Raw genomic sequence first — 12,915 nt, forward strand, 5'->3', positions numbered from 1 at the left:
GACTTTGAGGGATTATGAGGGGGGGGGGTTCTATGAAGTGGTGTGTGAAACCTTCCATGAGGGTTCTTTTGTAGTGCTCTTCCAACGTGCTGTGTTTTCGCTGCTGCCAAAAAAAGGGGATTTAGCTTTACTTTCCAAACGGCGACCCGTAGCATGTTAGTGTGCAGAAGATTCTATCTGAGTATCTCTCAAACGGGTTAAAGGAACATCTGGGGCCGTTGGTCCAGTCATATTGTATACCAGAAAGTTTTTGATAAGAGATGTTGTGGATATTTCTGAAAGTATCTGATGTAAGTGTTGGCTTGCCTTCACAACCCCCCCCCCCCCCTGTCGCTTTCTCCCTCCATCTCTCTCTGTCTTTCTCCCTTTTCCTCCCCCTCTCTCCCTCTATTTCTTTGTATATATTTCATCCCTCCCTACAGCTCCTGTCTGTCACTGGCCTATCGCTTTCATTTCCCTGCCCCTGCTCTCCCTATGTGCTACAACTTTCCAGTTCAAAGACAACTTGTTCCCTCCCTCCCTCTCTCCCTCCCTCCCTCCCCTCGTCCTCTCCTCCATCTGTTCCCTGGCATTGCTTCTATCCATCACTGCTATTCCTTTCTCTCCAATCAGCCTCTCCCCTCTCTGTCTCTCTGTCTCATATTCCTACCAAAAAGTATATCAGTCCGCATGTCTGTGTGAACATCAGACTGTCTGGGAGTGTTATATTTAGGTTGGTGTGTTCAAGAGCCGACACAACTGTCTATCCATTCTTCTGTGTGTGTGACAGTGACAGAAGTGACATCTCAACTGATGAATGATATGGGGGCTGAGAGGAGTTCACCATGTCAGCCGTCACTTCCCAGAGACATATATTAAACTTTTAGCTTGCTAAAAAACAGAAAAGACAAACTGCGTGGACACGGACTTGCAAAAGTGTTGAAAGTTACAAGGTTGACGGATGCAAAAACTCAATCAATCAATCAAAGAAATGTATTTATAACGCCCTTTTTACATCAGCAGTTGTCACAAAGTTGTTATGAGTGATATGGAAAAGTTGTACAAATAAACAAATGCGTCTGCTGTGTCCAGCAATATATTGAAACATATACGATGCAACAAATTCTTCACCAAGCCATTTGATCCAGCCATACATACCAACATGTAACCCATGATCTCAAGATGCAGGACTTCTAATTGTAACTAGAATTTCTAAACGAACAGTCGGAGGCGGGGCTTCCAACTCATAGAGCTCCACCCCTGTGGAATTATCTGCCAATTAAGGTTAGAAATGCAGACTCAGTGCAAACGTTCAAGTGTCTACTAAAGACTCTTCAGCACGGTCTATGATTAAGTGTAGTCTGGCCCAGGGGTGTGAAGGTGAATGGGAAGGCTTGATGCTGTCCACCCTTGCCGCCTTGCCAAGTGGGCTCCCATCTCCACTGGGATGTCCTCTCTCCAAAGCCATTCAAGGGGCAGAGTCACTGGCTTGCTGTAGTCTCTTCGTTGCACCCCTCGAGCAATTGGAGTGAACTTAGCTGGCAATAGAGCCACAGTGTCACTGGATCCCCCGGTCTCACTGTAGTATTATTGTGCTGGGGGAGTTGGGTCAGTTCTCCTTCTCCATTGTAAATCCTTGTCAGTCTAAGGAATGCGCTCTCTAAATGTTCCTTGTCTCCTGCTTTGTTTAAACTTAAGAGGACATGAGTCTTGACTGGGATCTGACGGCGTTGATGTGGTTGTCTGTTTCTGTGTGTTCCTCCAGGTATCGCTGTAGATAAGTATGGTCTGATGTATTTTGTTGACGCCACCATGATCCGAAAGGTTGACCAGAACGGGATCATCTCCACTCTCCTGGGAGCAAATGACTTGACTGCAGTCAGACCTCTCAGCTGTGACACCAGCATGGACGTCAGCCAGGTACAAAGAGAGGGAGAGACTGGAGTACGTTTAGGCAAAGTGTTGAATGTTAAAAACACGCGCGGTTCAAAATAACTGGGTCTGTGTCAGATGTAATCTATGTTTAATCTAGTGTCCATTACGACGTTGTCTGCTTTGGTTTCCTGCTGTGTTTATCAGGTGCGCCTGGAGTGGCCCACAGACCTGGCTGTGAACCCCATGGATAACTCCCTGTACATTCTGGAGAACAATGTCATCCTTCGCATCACAGAGAACCACCAAGTGAGCCCCACACATCAATCACTCATCAACACACAAGCGTCTAACGTCATAAAAATACAGATGACCAGATGAGTGATGTTGGGGATGTTACCATGGTAATGTCATTGAGCTAGTTTGTTTCTATGTTGTGATACGGATCATAAAGATCGTGACATTATGGCCCCCTAGGTGAGCATTATAGCGGGCCGGCCTATGCATTGCCAGGTTCCAGGCATAGACTACACTCTGAGTAAGCTGGCTATCCACGCTGCCTTGGAGAGCGCTACAGCCATTGCCCTGTCTCACACCGGCATCCTCTACATCGCTGAGACAGACGAGAAGAAAATCAACCGAGTCCGACAGGTGCGACGGCCCGTCCGTTTCTGAAAACGTTTCTCGGAAGTCCTACCCTCGGTTCCTAACCTTCCTGGCTTTCTCTCTCAGGTGTCTGCTAACGGCGAGATCTCTCTTCTGGCCGGCGCCGCCTCCGAATGTGACTGCAAGAACGACGTCAACTGCAACTGCTTCTACGGCGACGAAGGCTACGCGCCGGACGCCGGCCTCAATTCCCCCGCCTCGCTCGCCGTCTCTCCCGACGGGACAGTCTACATCGCTGACCTCAACAGCATACGCATCAGAGCCGTACGAGCCAACCGGCCCGGGCTGTCCGCCTCCGGGGCGGGGTCAGGGCCGACAGCGGGACGGTACGAGGTGGCGTCGCCGCGGGAACAGGAGCTCTACGTGTTCAACGGCGAAGGTCGGCACCTGCAGACGGTGAGCCTGGTGACGGGCGAGCCCCTGTACAACTTCACCTACGGGCCGGACGGAGAGCTCGCCACCGTGGTGGACAACTGCAACAACACGGCCAGGGTAAGACGGGACGGACAGGGCCTGCTCAGGCTGGTGTTGCTCCCCGAGAATCAGATGGTGAACCTCGCTCTGGAACCCGCCGGGGGGCTGAGGAGCGTCTCCGCCCAGGGACAAGAGGTAGCGCTGCTGGGTTACTCCGGGAGTACCGGACTGCTGGCCACCAAGGCGGACGAGACCGGCTGGACAACCTTCTATCAGTGAGTGGAATCTTTCTGTGTGTTCATGTTGTTAGGGTTACCTCTTCAACGTAACACCTTATACACAGATCCTTCATCCCTACAGGAAGTCTGTATTTTGCATGTGTTTCTGTACTGGTTCGTGGCAGAGCTCAGGGAATGTGTGGCACACACCTAGCGGTTTTAATCATGGCTCAATGCTGGCACCTGGAGGTAGCTTCTGTCACTGCATCCTCAATTTATTCTCCAGTGAGAGCTCACAGGACTGACAGATGCTACCTTGGAGTTTAAATCATTCCCAAACACTCACGACGCACACTCATGCACACACACACACGTGTGTTACAGTTCTCAGAGGTATTCACAGAGACCAGCTATTCGAACACTGATGCCCTTCTTCAAGATGTTCGAGTGGAGAGGACTTCACCTGGGACAGGTCTCCAACACAGAGGCATACTGACAGACTCCTTACCTTCTTTCCACACCAAACAGAATCACGTCTGAATGTTTGAAAATGTTTTTGTATTCCCCTGTGCCAAAGAAAGCCGCTGAAGACCGTAAATGACACTAAAATCATATGTATTAAAGGCTCCTTTTTCACTAGTTGTCTGTCTCTTGTGAGGCGTGACAGTCCAGTGACCTCTATGTCTTTCTCCAGGTATGACAGTGAGGGCCGTCTGACCAACGTTACCTACCCGACTGGCATGGTGAGCAGCCTGCACAGGGAGATAGAGCGCTCCATCAATATCGACATAGAGAGCTCCAACAGGGAGGATGACCTCACCGTTATCACTAACCTCTCGTCAGTGGAGGCCTCGTACACTGTGGTGCAAGGTGGGACTAACACACACACACACTGACTAACACACACACAGTGGTGCAAGGTAGAGGACATAGTGTAAGGTAATCTGGCCCCCCCGGCCTTACCTCTCTCTGCCAAACTGTGTAGTTCCGTAACTCCTTAAAATGTGACATCAATGGAAGCATATGGCATGGGTGGATGACAATATCACTGGTTTTAATTGGCTGATCTCTAAGATCCAGCCAGTAAGGGAGCCCAATTCGGGCCACAGATGGTATGGGTAAAAACAAACTCAATATACTTGAATAAAATGACTAAAACCAAATTATACGTTCATTGTTTCGTGACTGTGTCCAGCTTGCTGATATTCGTCTGAATGCAAGCTAGACAGTCAGGGAGCATACAGAAATCCCCAAACAATGGTTTAAGGACTATTCTTGGCACATTTTGAAAGTAAGGAAATATATCTGAATTCACCCAGGCCCCTCCGGAGCTCGTTTAAGCCCGAATGCGACAAGGTTTGTGACACCTCTGCTTCCCCTTTACGTTGTGGACTTCAAGCTGCTAAGATTGTATTTTCAATGAGGATTCACACACACACACCATAATGCTAGGTGGGACACCCACACTCATATACACACCCCATGGCGCAAAGATACGCGCACTGTGGATCAGAGTGGCAGACTGTCGGGTGTTAGCATCGCTATCACAGTCAAACTTGAACTTACCTTCCAACTAGACCGCAGACTTGTTCTGGTGTGTAATTAGCAGTGAGCTGTGTCTCAGGCTATTAAAGTGTTCTATCTATCCAGAGCTCCACCCCAGGGGGTAGGAAGGGGAGAAGTTATTCATCTACTGCAAACAGCAAGAGTAATCTAAGGCATTTGTCTGTGTCTCTGTGTGTGTGTGTGTGTGTGTGTGCGTTACAGTGCAGTTCTGGTCTGCTGAGACACTGGTTTTGACGTCTCGCTTTGATCTTCTCTCACTCATTCACTCTCCCTTTTCCTCTCTCCCCTTCTCTGTTTTTATCACAAAGACGTTGTCGTGATAGAGATGCTAGTCAACTGCAGTGTCGACAGAAAGCCATCTAAGTGTGTTTGAAGCATTGGTAAAATGCTGCCTGGAGGTTTATAACAAATTGGCTTTATGGATTACTGCCATTTATGGTGCTGGAGGCTCAATGGGGCTGTGTGTGATTGTATTGGGCTTTGTTTATGTACACATGCATGTACGTATGTGTGAACTCCCTGTCTTGTGTAAATTAAATCAAATGCATTTTGAAGACCAAAAATGTTATCTTACCTCCAATCACGTCATTGATATCACGCTGCTGTTCAGTGTGCTTCTGGGAGAGGGATTTAACAGGAGAAACAGACCCTCAATCACCCTGTGACTTTCCATGGGCTACTCAGCATCAAACCCTTTTTTTGATCACTTTCCAGAGGCTGTTTTGTTTTGTTAGTTTGTGTGTCTGACTAGGGGGATAAAAACGCTGAAATAACAGAGTGGGGATACAATCAGCAGACTTGCAAGCTGTTTTATAAATCAGACGCACTTTAAATTTTATTGAGTCACATTGACTCTGGAGTTGCTCATCAGAAACAATACTGACAAGTTGCCAAACAAACGATACAACAAATTGTTTTGTTCAGGAAAAAGGATCTCTGCTTGTGAAGGGCAGCAAAAATCCATTTCAATTGAATCTGCTATTTCTTTATTGTACATGAATATAACGGAGGGAGAAGCCAGTAAAAAAAACAACTCACAGGATGTCCATTCTCCCTCTTTGTCCCAATCGCCCCCTACAGATCAGGTGAGGAACAGCTACCAGTTGTGCAACAACGGTACCATGCGGGTCATGTATGCCAACGGGATGGGCATCAGCTTCCACACTGAGCCCCACATCCTGGCCGGGTCAGTCAGCCCAACCATTGGCCGTAGGAACATCACCCTGCCCACGGATAACGGACTCAACTCCATCGAGTGGCGGCTACGCAAGGAACAGACGAAGGGAAAGGTCACAATGTTCGGCAGGAAGCTGAGGGTGAGCCGAGACCACCTCACCTCTTATCTGCGTATCATCTGTAGAGTATGTAGAGTTCACGTCAGCGACTGTGTGGTAGAGATGACGCCTCTGTTTTCCTCCAGGCGCACGGTCGTAACCTCCTCTCCATTGACTTTGACCGCAACACTCGGACCGAGAAGATCTACGACGACCACCGCAAGTTCATGCTCCGCATCATGTACGACACGCAGGGCCGGCCTGTGATGTGGTTGCCTAGCAGTAGTCTGGCGGTGGTGAACGTGTCATACTCGACCACGGGTCAGCTGGTGGGGCTGCAGAGGGGCAGCATGAGCGAGAGGACCGAGTATGACCCCCAGGGGCGCATGGTGTCGCGGTCATTCGTAGACGGCAAGGTGTGGAGTTACAGCTACCTGGCTAAGGTGAGACAGGACAGTATCTGCCTGACATGACCGGCGGCAATGACACACTGGTTGTGAGAAGTATGTGAACGTATGGGGGCGATGGCGAGTAGCAATGCTAACATTTCCATCTGTCTCCCCTTCTCTCCCAAGTCCATGGTGCTTCTCCTGCAGAGCCAGAGACAGTACATCTTTGAGTTTGACGCTTCCGGGCGGGTCACAGCCGTCACCATGCCCAGCGTTGCCCGCCACACCATGTCCACGCACGTCTCCGTTGGTTACATCCGCAACACCTACAACCCTCCGGAGAGCAACGCGTCCGTCGTCCACGACTTCAGCGAAGACGGGCGCCCCCAGGCCATCCAATACCTGGGCACCGGCCGGCGCGTCCTCTACAAGTACGGCAAACTGGCAAAGCTGGCAGAGGTTATCTACGACAGCACTGCAGTGACGTTTGGCTACGACGAGACGACTGGGGTGCTAAAGATGGTGAACTTGCAGAGCGGCGGGTTCTCCAGTACGATACGTTACCGCAAGATTGGCCCGTTGATCGACAAGCAGATCTATCGTTTCAGCGAGGAGGGAATGGTGAACGCTAGGTTTGATTATGTGTACCACGACAACAGCTTCCGTATTGCTAGCATGAAACCGGTCATCAGTGAGACACCGCTACCAGTGGATCTCTACAGATATGATGAGATCTCTGGAAAGGTGGGTAGATAACTACACTACTTACTACTTCCTATCATATTCACATCCGAAATCTGCTCTAACTCTAGCCAAAATCAAAACCTTAACCGTAATCTTAACTTGATGTCTCCTTACCAGTTACATCCCAGCCCATATTTCAGCCACAACCCAAAACTAACTTCTGTCACAACCCAAAACCAACTCCAGCCACAACCCAAAACCAACTTCTGTCACATCCCAAAATCTAATCTAGCCACAACCTAGGATATCAGTTACAGTTGATAGTGGAAAATAAAAAGCTATTCTAGTCTACCAGTTAAATTAGGACCTAGAACCCTCTGTACAATATTTGATTTGTGTCTCTTAACCCTTGACTTTTGTCTTGGCTACAGGTGGAACACTTTGGGAAGTTTGGTGTGATCTACTATGACATCAACCAGATCATAACCACGGCCGTGATGACGCTCAGCAAGCACTTTGACACCCATGGGCGTATTAAAGAGGTCCAATATGAGATCTTCAGGTCCCTGATGTACTGGATGACGGTACAGTATGACAGCATGGGACGCGTGGTGAAGAGAGAGCTGAAGATAGGGCCGTACGCCAACACGACCCAGTACCGCTATGATTATGACGGAGATGGCCAGCTCATTGGAGTGAAGGTGATATTTGACTCTGCCAGCCTGATTCTAGTCATGAGTGTTGATCTACATTTTCTTGACTGTGTCCAGCTCATAAAATTACCACCGAAATGAACACTAGACAGGGACCTTTAAAAAAATAACAAAAAAATAACAGGTGTCTATAGAACACATTTTCATTGAAGCCCTGAGAGCCACATCCACACATGGGTTGATAGCCGCTTCATATCTTTACAAGTTTAGTAGCAACCTGGGAAAGCCAAAGTTGTTTGCTTTCCGTTTGCCTTTAGGTGAATGACTGGTCCACGTGGCGCTACAGCTACGACCTGAACGGCAACCTGCACCTCCTCAACCCTGGGAACAGTGCCCGCCTCATGCCACTTCGCTACGACCTTCGCGATCGCATCACGCGCCTGGGCGACGTGCAGTACCACCTAGACGAGGACGGCTTCCTAAGCCAACGAGGCTCGGACGTCTTTGAATACAACTCCAAGGGCCAGCTTCTTAGAGCTTACAGCCGGCTGCCGGGAGGATGGAGCATCCAGTACCGTTACGACGGACTGGGCCGGAGAGTATCCACCAGGACCAGTCTGGGACAGCACCTTCAGTTCTTCTATGCCGATCTCAACCACCCGACCAGAGTCACTCACATATTCAACCACTCCAGCTCAGATATCGCTTCACTGTATTATGACTTGCAGGTAGGTTATTTGATTATTAATCAACTGTGTACTTTCATAGGCTAAAACTTATGGTATTGGCATCTATAGCTTTTCTGAGTGCGTGATTGTTGAGAATACAGCCGCTAGATGGTAATCTCTGGGTTTCTAGCCAGAGTTTGTGAAGTCTGTTCCGGTTCCCCACAGGGCCATCTGTTTGCCATGGAAGTGAGTAGTGGAGAGGAGTATTATATAGCTTCAGACAACACAGGAACACCGCTGGCTGTCTTCAGCAGCAACGGACAGATGATCAAACAGGTAATACTGGCAGAAATAAAAATAACACCACTATTATTTATTTAGTTTTTGCATAGTTGTTAAATATCCCTAAGATCCTTTGTCAGAATGTTGTAAAGATAAGTTAGTGCTGTACTGATTCCTGGAGAAGACGACATTGTTCCTCAGATAAGAAATACAGACATCTGCGTATGTGATACATTTCTATGGAATTGAACCAAGCATCTGTGGTCACTGTGCCTTCCAGGTTCAGTACACAGCTTACGGGGAGGTGTACCTGGACTCCAACCCAGAGTTCCAGCTGGTGATTGGGTTCCACGGTGGTCTCTATGACAGCTTGACAAAGCTGGTCCACTTCACCCAGAGGGACTATGATGTACTGGCCGGCCGCTGGGCCTCGCCAGACTACGTCACCTGGCCCAAGATCGGCAAGGACCCAGCGCCTTTCAACCTGTACATGTTCAAGAACAACAACCCCCTCAGCGATGTGCTAGACACTAAGAACTACGTCACAGGTATGGTGTTTTTGGATCCTTGAACCATATAGTTATTACGACTACAGGTGAAGGACAGGACAGAGCTGAGTGGGCTGTTCAGTATGTTAAGTTCTCTGCAGAAGTTCTTCATTTCTGTATTCAAAGGACAACCGCAGAAAACTTATGAAAAAAACAACACAGATTATTATAGCATTCATCAATTCCTATAGAAGTTGTAATATTTCTGTGACTTCTAGAGGAATGCTAAATGCATGAAAACAAGTTTTTCCATTCTTCTGTATATGCTCCCCAGACGTGAAGAGCTGGCTAGTGATGTTCGGTTTCCAGCTCAGTAATATCATCCCCGGATTTCCCCATCACTCCCTGAACTTTGTCGAACCGCCCTGGGAGCTGCAGGCCAGCCAGAACTGTGAGAACGGACAGGTGAGAAGACATCCGTCACCCCCATCAGTTATTCTAGCCTTCACCAAGGCGCTCAACCTTAATTGCTCCAGGGTCACACTCAATAACGGGATATTCAGCTTGACATAAAAAAAAACCCTTTTTCAAAATAGAAATAGAAAAATATAAGCTCCCTGTGTGTTATCATTATTGTTATTATTGCCCTTCATTCTCAACCAGAGGTTAAATACACGATAACTGTAAACCCATCATTGCTCTACCTGACCAGTGATCTTTAACCCCTGTCCTGTAGCTAATAACGGGGGTCCAGCAGGCTGCTGAACGCCATAACCAGGCCTTCATGGCCCTGGAGGGACGTCGCCTCAATAAGGACCCCCGCGCCCGCCGAGACAAGCCCGGACACTGGTTCGGCACGTCAACGCCCATCATCGGTCGCGGAGTGATGCTGGCGCTGAAGGAAGGCCGCGTGACGGCGGCGGTGAGCTCCATAGCTAATGAGGACAGCCGGAAGGTGGCTCTGGTGCTCAATGGAGCCCTCTACCTGGACGGAACGCACTACACGCAGGACGGACGAGACTGCCACTTCTTCGTCAAAGTCGGCTCGGCCGACAACGATCTACTGGCGCTGGGGCTGACCAACGGGCGCAAGGCACTGGAGAGCGGGATCAACGTGACGGTGAGCGGGCGCGCACGGCGCGGCGCCACGGTGGAGTTTGCGGTGCCATCGTTAGCCCTGAGCGTGCGGTACGGGCCAGCACTGGACGTGGCGGACGAGGAGAGGGTGAGGCTGCTGGAGCTAGCCCGGCAGAGGGCTCTGGCTGGAGCCTGGCTGAGGGAACAGCAGAGAGCCAGGGATGGGAAGGAGGGGAGCCGGCTGTGGACGGAGGGGGAGAGACAGCAGCTGCTGACAGCTGGGAGGGTACAGGGGTACGATGGTTACTATGTGCTACCCGTGGAACAATACCCAGAACTGGCTGACAGCAACACCAACATCCAGTTCCTGAGACAGAATGAGATGGGCAAGAGGTAACAGCCTTCCTGGACTGAGATGGAAGACTGGCTCACTCTTTCTCTCTCACTGACTCTCCTTCTCCTTCATCTGTTCCTTTTACTTCTCCCTTTCATCCCCTACTACTTATTACCTCCCTTCTTCTCACCCGCCTCCTCCCTTTTCCTCTAAAACCCCGCAGAGAATTAACCAACAAACGGGGTTTCTCACAGAACGCTGCAGGGACTTTTGAAAAGAAGAACTTACTAGAAAAACATATTATTATTATTATTACTTTTACTGCCAATGGCAAAATAATCTAACATTTAGACGAATGTTACATTTTCCTTTTTTTGAAAACAGACTCTAGAGAAATAAAAAAGCACTGGTAAACTTTGAAAACACTGTTGCTTAATAAGAAGATTCCCCTTTTTAAAAAAGATATTGATATTTTCACCCATATTTTTTGGGTCACTTTGAGAGTGTTTTGAAAGACTTAACGGAGTGGAGATGTGTTCTACTGGATGCCCTGGCCACGGCCTGCCTCTGAAATGAACTAGCAGGGCAAATGGACCAATAGGGAGGCAGAGCCACGACAGGGCCCAGTCATCCATAACACTGATCTGAAGAGAAGAAGACAAGCACCGCAGCGTAGCGACTTCAAACGATGTAAACCAACGAGTCATCACACTGTCTCAGGCCTCCCATTCTACTCCACAGATCTGTTCTCGGCTACTGCAGCAACATATCCTAGCGACCAACAGAACACAAAGATCCTTTAAGTCATATAGACTCCAAAAGAAAGTAAACAAAAAAAACAACACACAATAGACACAAATTTGAAAAAAAAAACTATAGGTACTCGTGGATATTGCAAAAAAATATCCCTTTTTATTTAGAAAGTGGGGAGAATGTCATACTACTGTACTAGCTCGATGTGTCAGACTACTACAGTACAGTTCAGGGTGTTATGTATGCTAGCCGTAGAAGCAGTGTGTATTTCAGTCCAAGTAGTATTGTGACATTTTCACCAAGGCACTTCTGTACAGAAACCATATAAAACCACCAATGGTACACCAAGTCCAGAATACATACAGAACTGGTATTATCAAAAGCTATTTATTTCATTTCATTCTTTTTACATGTATTTATTATTCGTAGTACTAAATGACAATCATGGAAGAAGTCACTAGTTTTAATGAAGAGGATTTTAAGTTTTTTTTTTTTTTTTTCATGAATTATGTAAGAAATTTTAATTATGTTTTTTTTGTATTCATTTCTGAATTTGCTCCCAGAGCAAATACTAGTCACACTACCACATAATAATTTATGTAACAAAGTGTTTAAAAAAAAACAGTTTATACTTTAAAGTCGTTACAACTGTGAAATCTGTTTTTGGAAATCTATCTGGATGTACAGTGTATAGATCTACCTTTATGCAGCAGCAGCACAGTAGAATATTGTTCAGAATATCCCGTTTTATATTTCTATTGAAAAAGTGGCTTGTAACGTGCTAACCTTTAGCTGGTATTACCTACTCTAGAGTTGTGTGACTCTAATCATGTCTACTATCCCAATATCTACAATATCAATCCCCAGTTGGTTGTTTTCCACTGTTTTCGTTTGTTTTGATGCAGAGATATTGCTGTTCTAGATCCCAAAAATCGTAGAAGCGGATTGATTCATGTCACTGTGAAGAGGCTAATTCAGTACTGGATGTCATAATGTACCAAATCAGTATTATTGATGAATAATAATAATGAGGGAATAATGATGATTCTTATACACTCACTGAATAGAGACTCTTCTGAAAACCTTATCAATAAAAAGTTATTGTTTACTTCATCCATTAGCTTTGAGTTTGATTTCCATTTTTTCACTTGTCTGTCGGTGTGTCTAAAGCAGTGTGTTTGTGTGTTTGTCTTTGCACTCAAACCATTCAATGTGCCAGGACACAGGAGATTAAACTTGAAGAGCAGAGGGAAGAACATACACTGCTCTCTGCGCAGCTACGGATCTATCCAGGTAATGCTAGTAACATTTAATCATTACCTTGTTCCTCGTAATAATCTACCATCTGTATGAACACAAGGCTCCTTGAGTTTAAAATGTCAGTTTCCAGTGCTGATCTTAGTCGTTTCAACTTGTGAATATCTTTTGACCCTACAGTAATAATGACAGTAATATGTTCTTTCCTCTGATCACTGCTGTCTCGTTGTAGTTGCTCCCTTGGCGTTATATGTCACAACACCTCATGCTGTCACTATCGACAGTATTATTCCTGCATCCATGCTCTTTCATTCTGAAAAGGGAATGGGGCTTAGCACTGG

General features: G+C 47.2%; 1 protein-coding gene across 5 annotated transcripts in view; it reads left to right on the top strand.

Annotated features, from left to right (window-relative positions):
* The window catches only part of tenm2 (teneurin transmembrane protein 2), a 167,902-nt gene extending 155,466 nt beyond the window's left edge, over window positions 1-12,436 (top strand). For all 5 annotated transcript variants that reach the window (XM_034291908.1, XM_034291909.1, XM_034291912.1 and 2 more), the window contains 14 exons: window positions 1,745-1,899; window positions 2,059-2,160; window positions 2,329-2,502; window positions 2,584-3,206; window positions 3,844-4,019; window positions 5,796-6,031; window positions 6,136-6,432; window positions 6,565-7,122; window positions 7,494-7,763; window positions 8,033-8,443; window positions 8,609-8,719; window positions 8,946-9,213; window positions 9,488-9,618; window positions 9,890-12,436. In XM_034291908.1, coding sequence (XP_034147799.1) covers window positions 1,745-1,899; window positions 2,059-2,160; window positions 2,329-2,502; window positions 2,584-3,206; window positions 3,844-4,019; window positions 5,796-6,031; window positions 6,136-6,432; window positions 6,565-7,122; window positions 7,494-7,763; window positions 8,033-8,443; window positions 8,609-8,719; window positions 8,946-9,213; window positions 9,488-9,618; window positions 9,890-10,627 — 4,250 coding nt within the window. In that variant the 3' untranslated portion in view covers window positions 10,628-12,436. The remainder of the gene's footprint in view (window positions 1-1,744; window positions 1,900-2,058; window positions 2,161-2,328; window positions 2,503-2,583; window positions 3,207-3,843; window positions 4,020-5,795; window positions 6,032-6,135; window positions 6,433-6,564; window positions 7,123-7,493; window positions 7,764-8,032; window positions 8,444-8,608; window positions 8,720-8,945; window positions 9,214-9,487; window positions 9,619-9,889) is intronic.
* Window positions 12,437-12,915: the final 479 nt, after the last annotated feature.

This window comes from Esox lucius, chromosome 4, assembly GCF_011004845.1.
Source record: "Esox lucius isolate fEsoLuc1 chromosome 4, fEsoLuc1.pri, whole genome shotgun sequence".
NCBI classification, from domain to species: domain Eukaryota; kingdom Metazoa; phylum Chordata; class Actinopteri; order Esociformes; family Esocidae; genus Esox; species Esox lucius.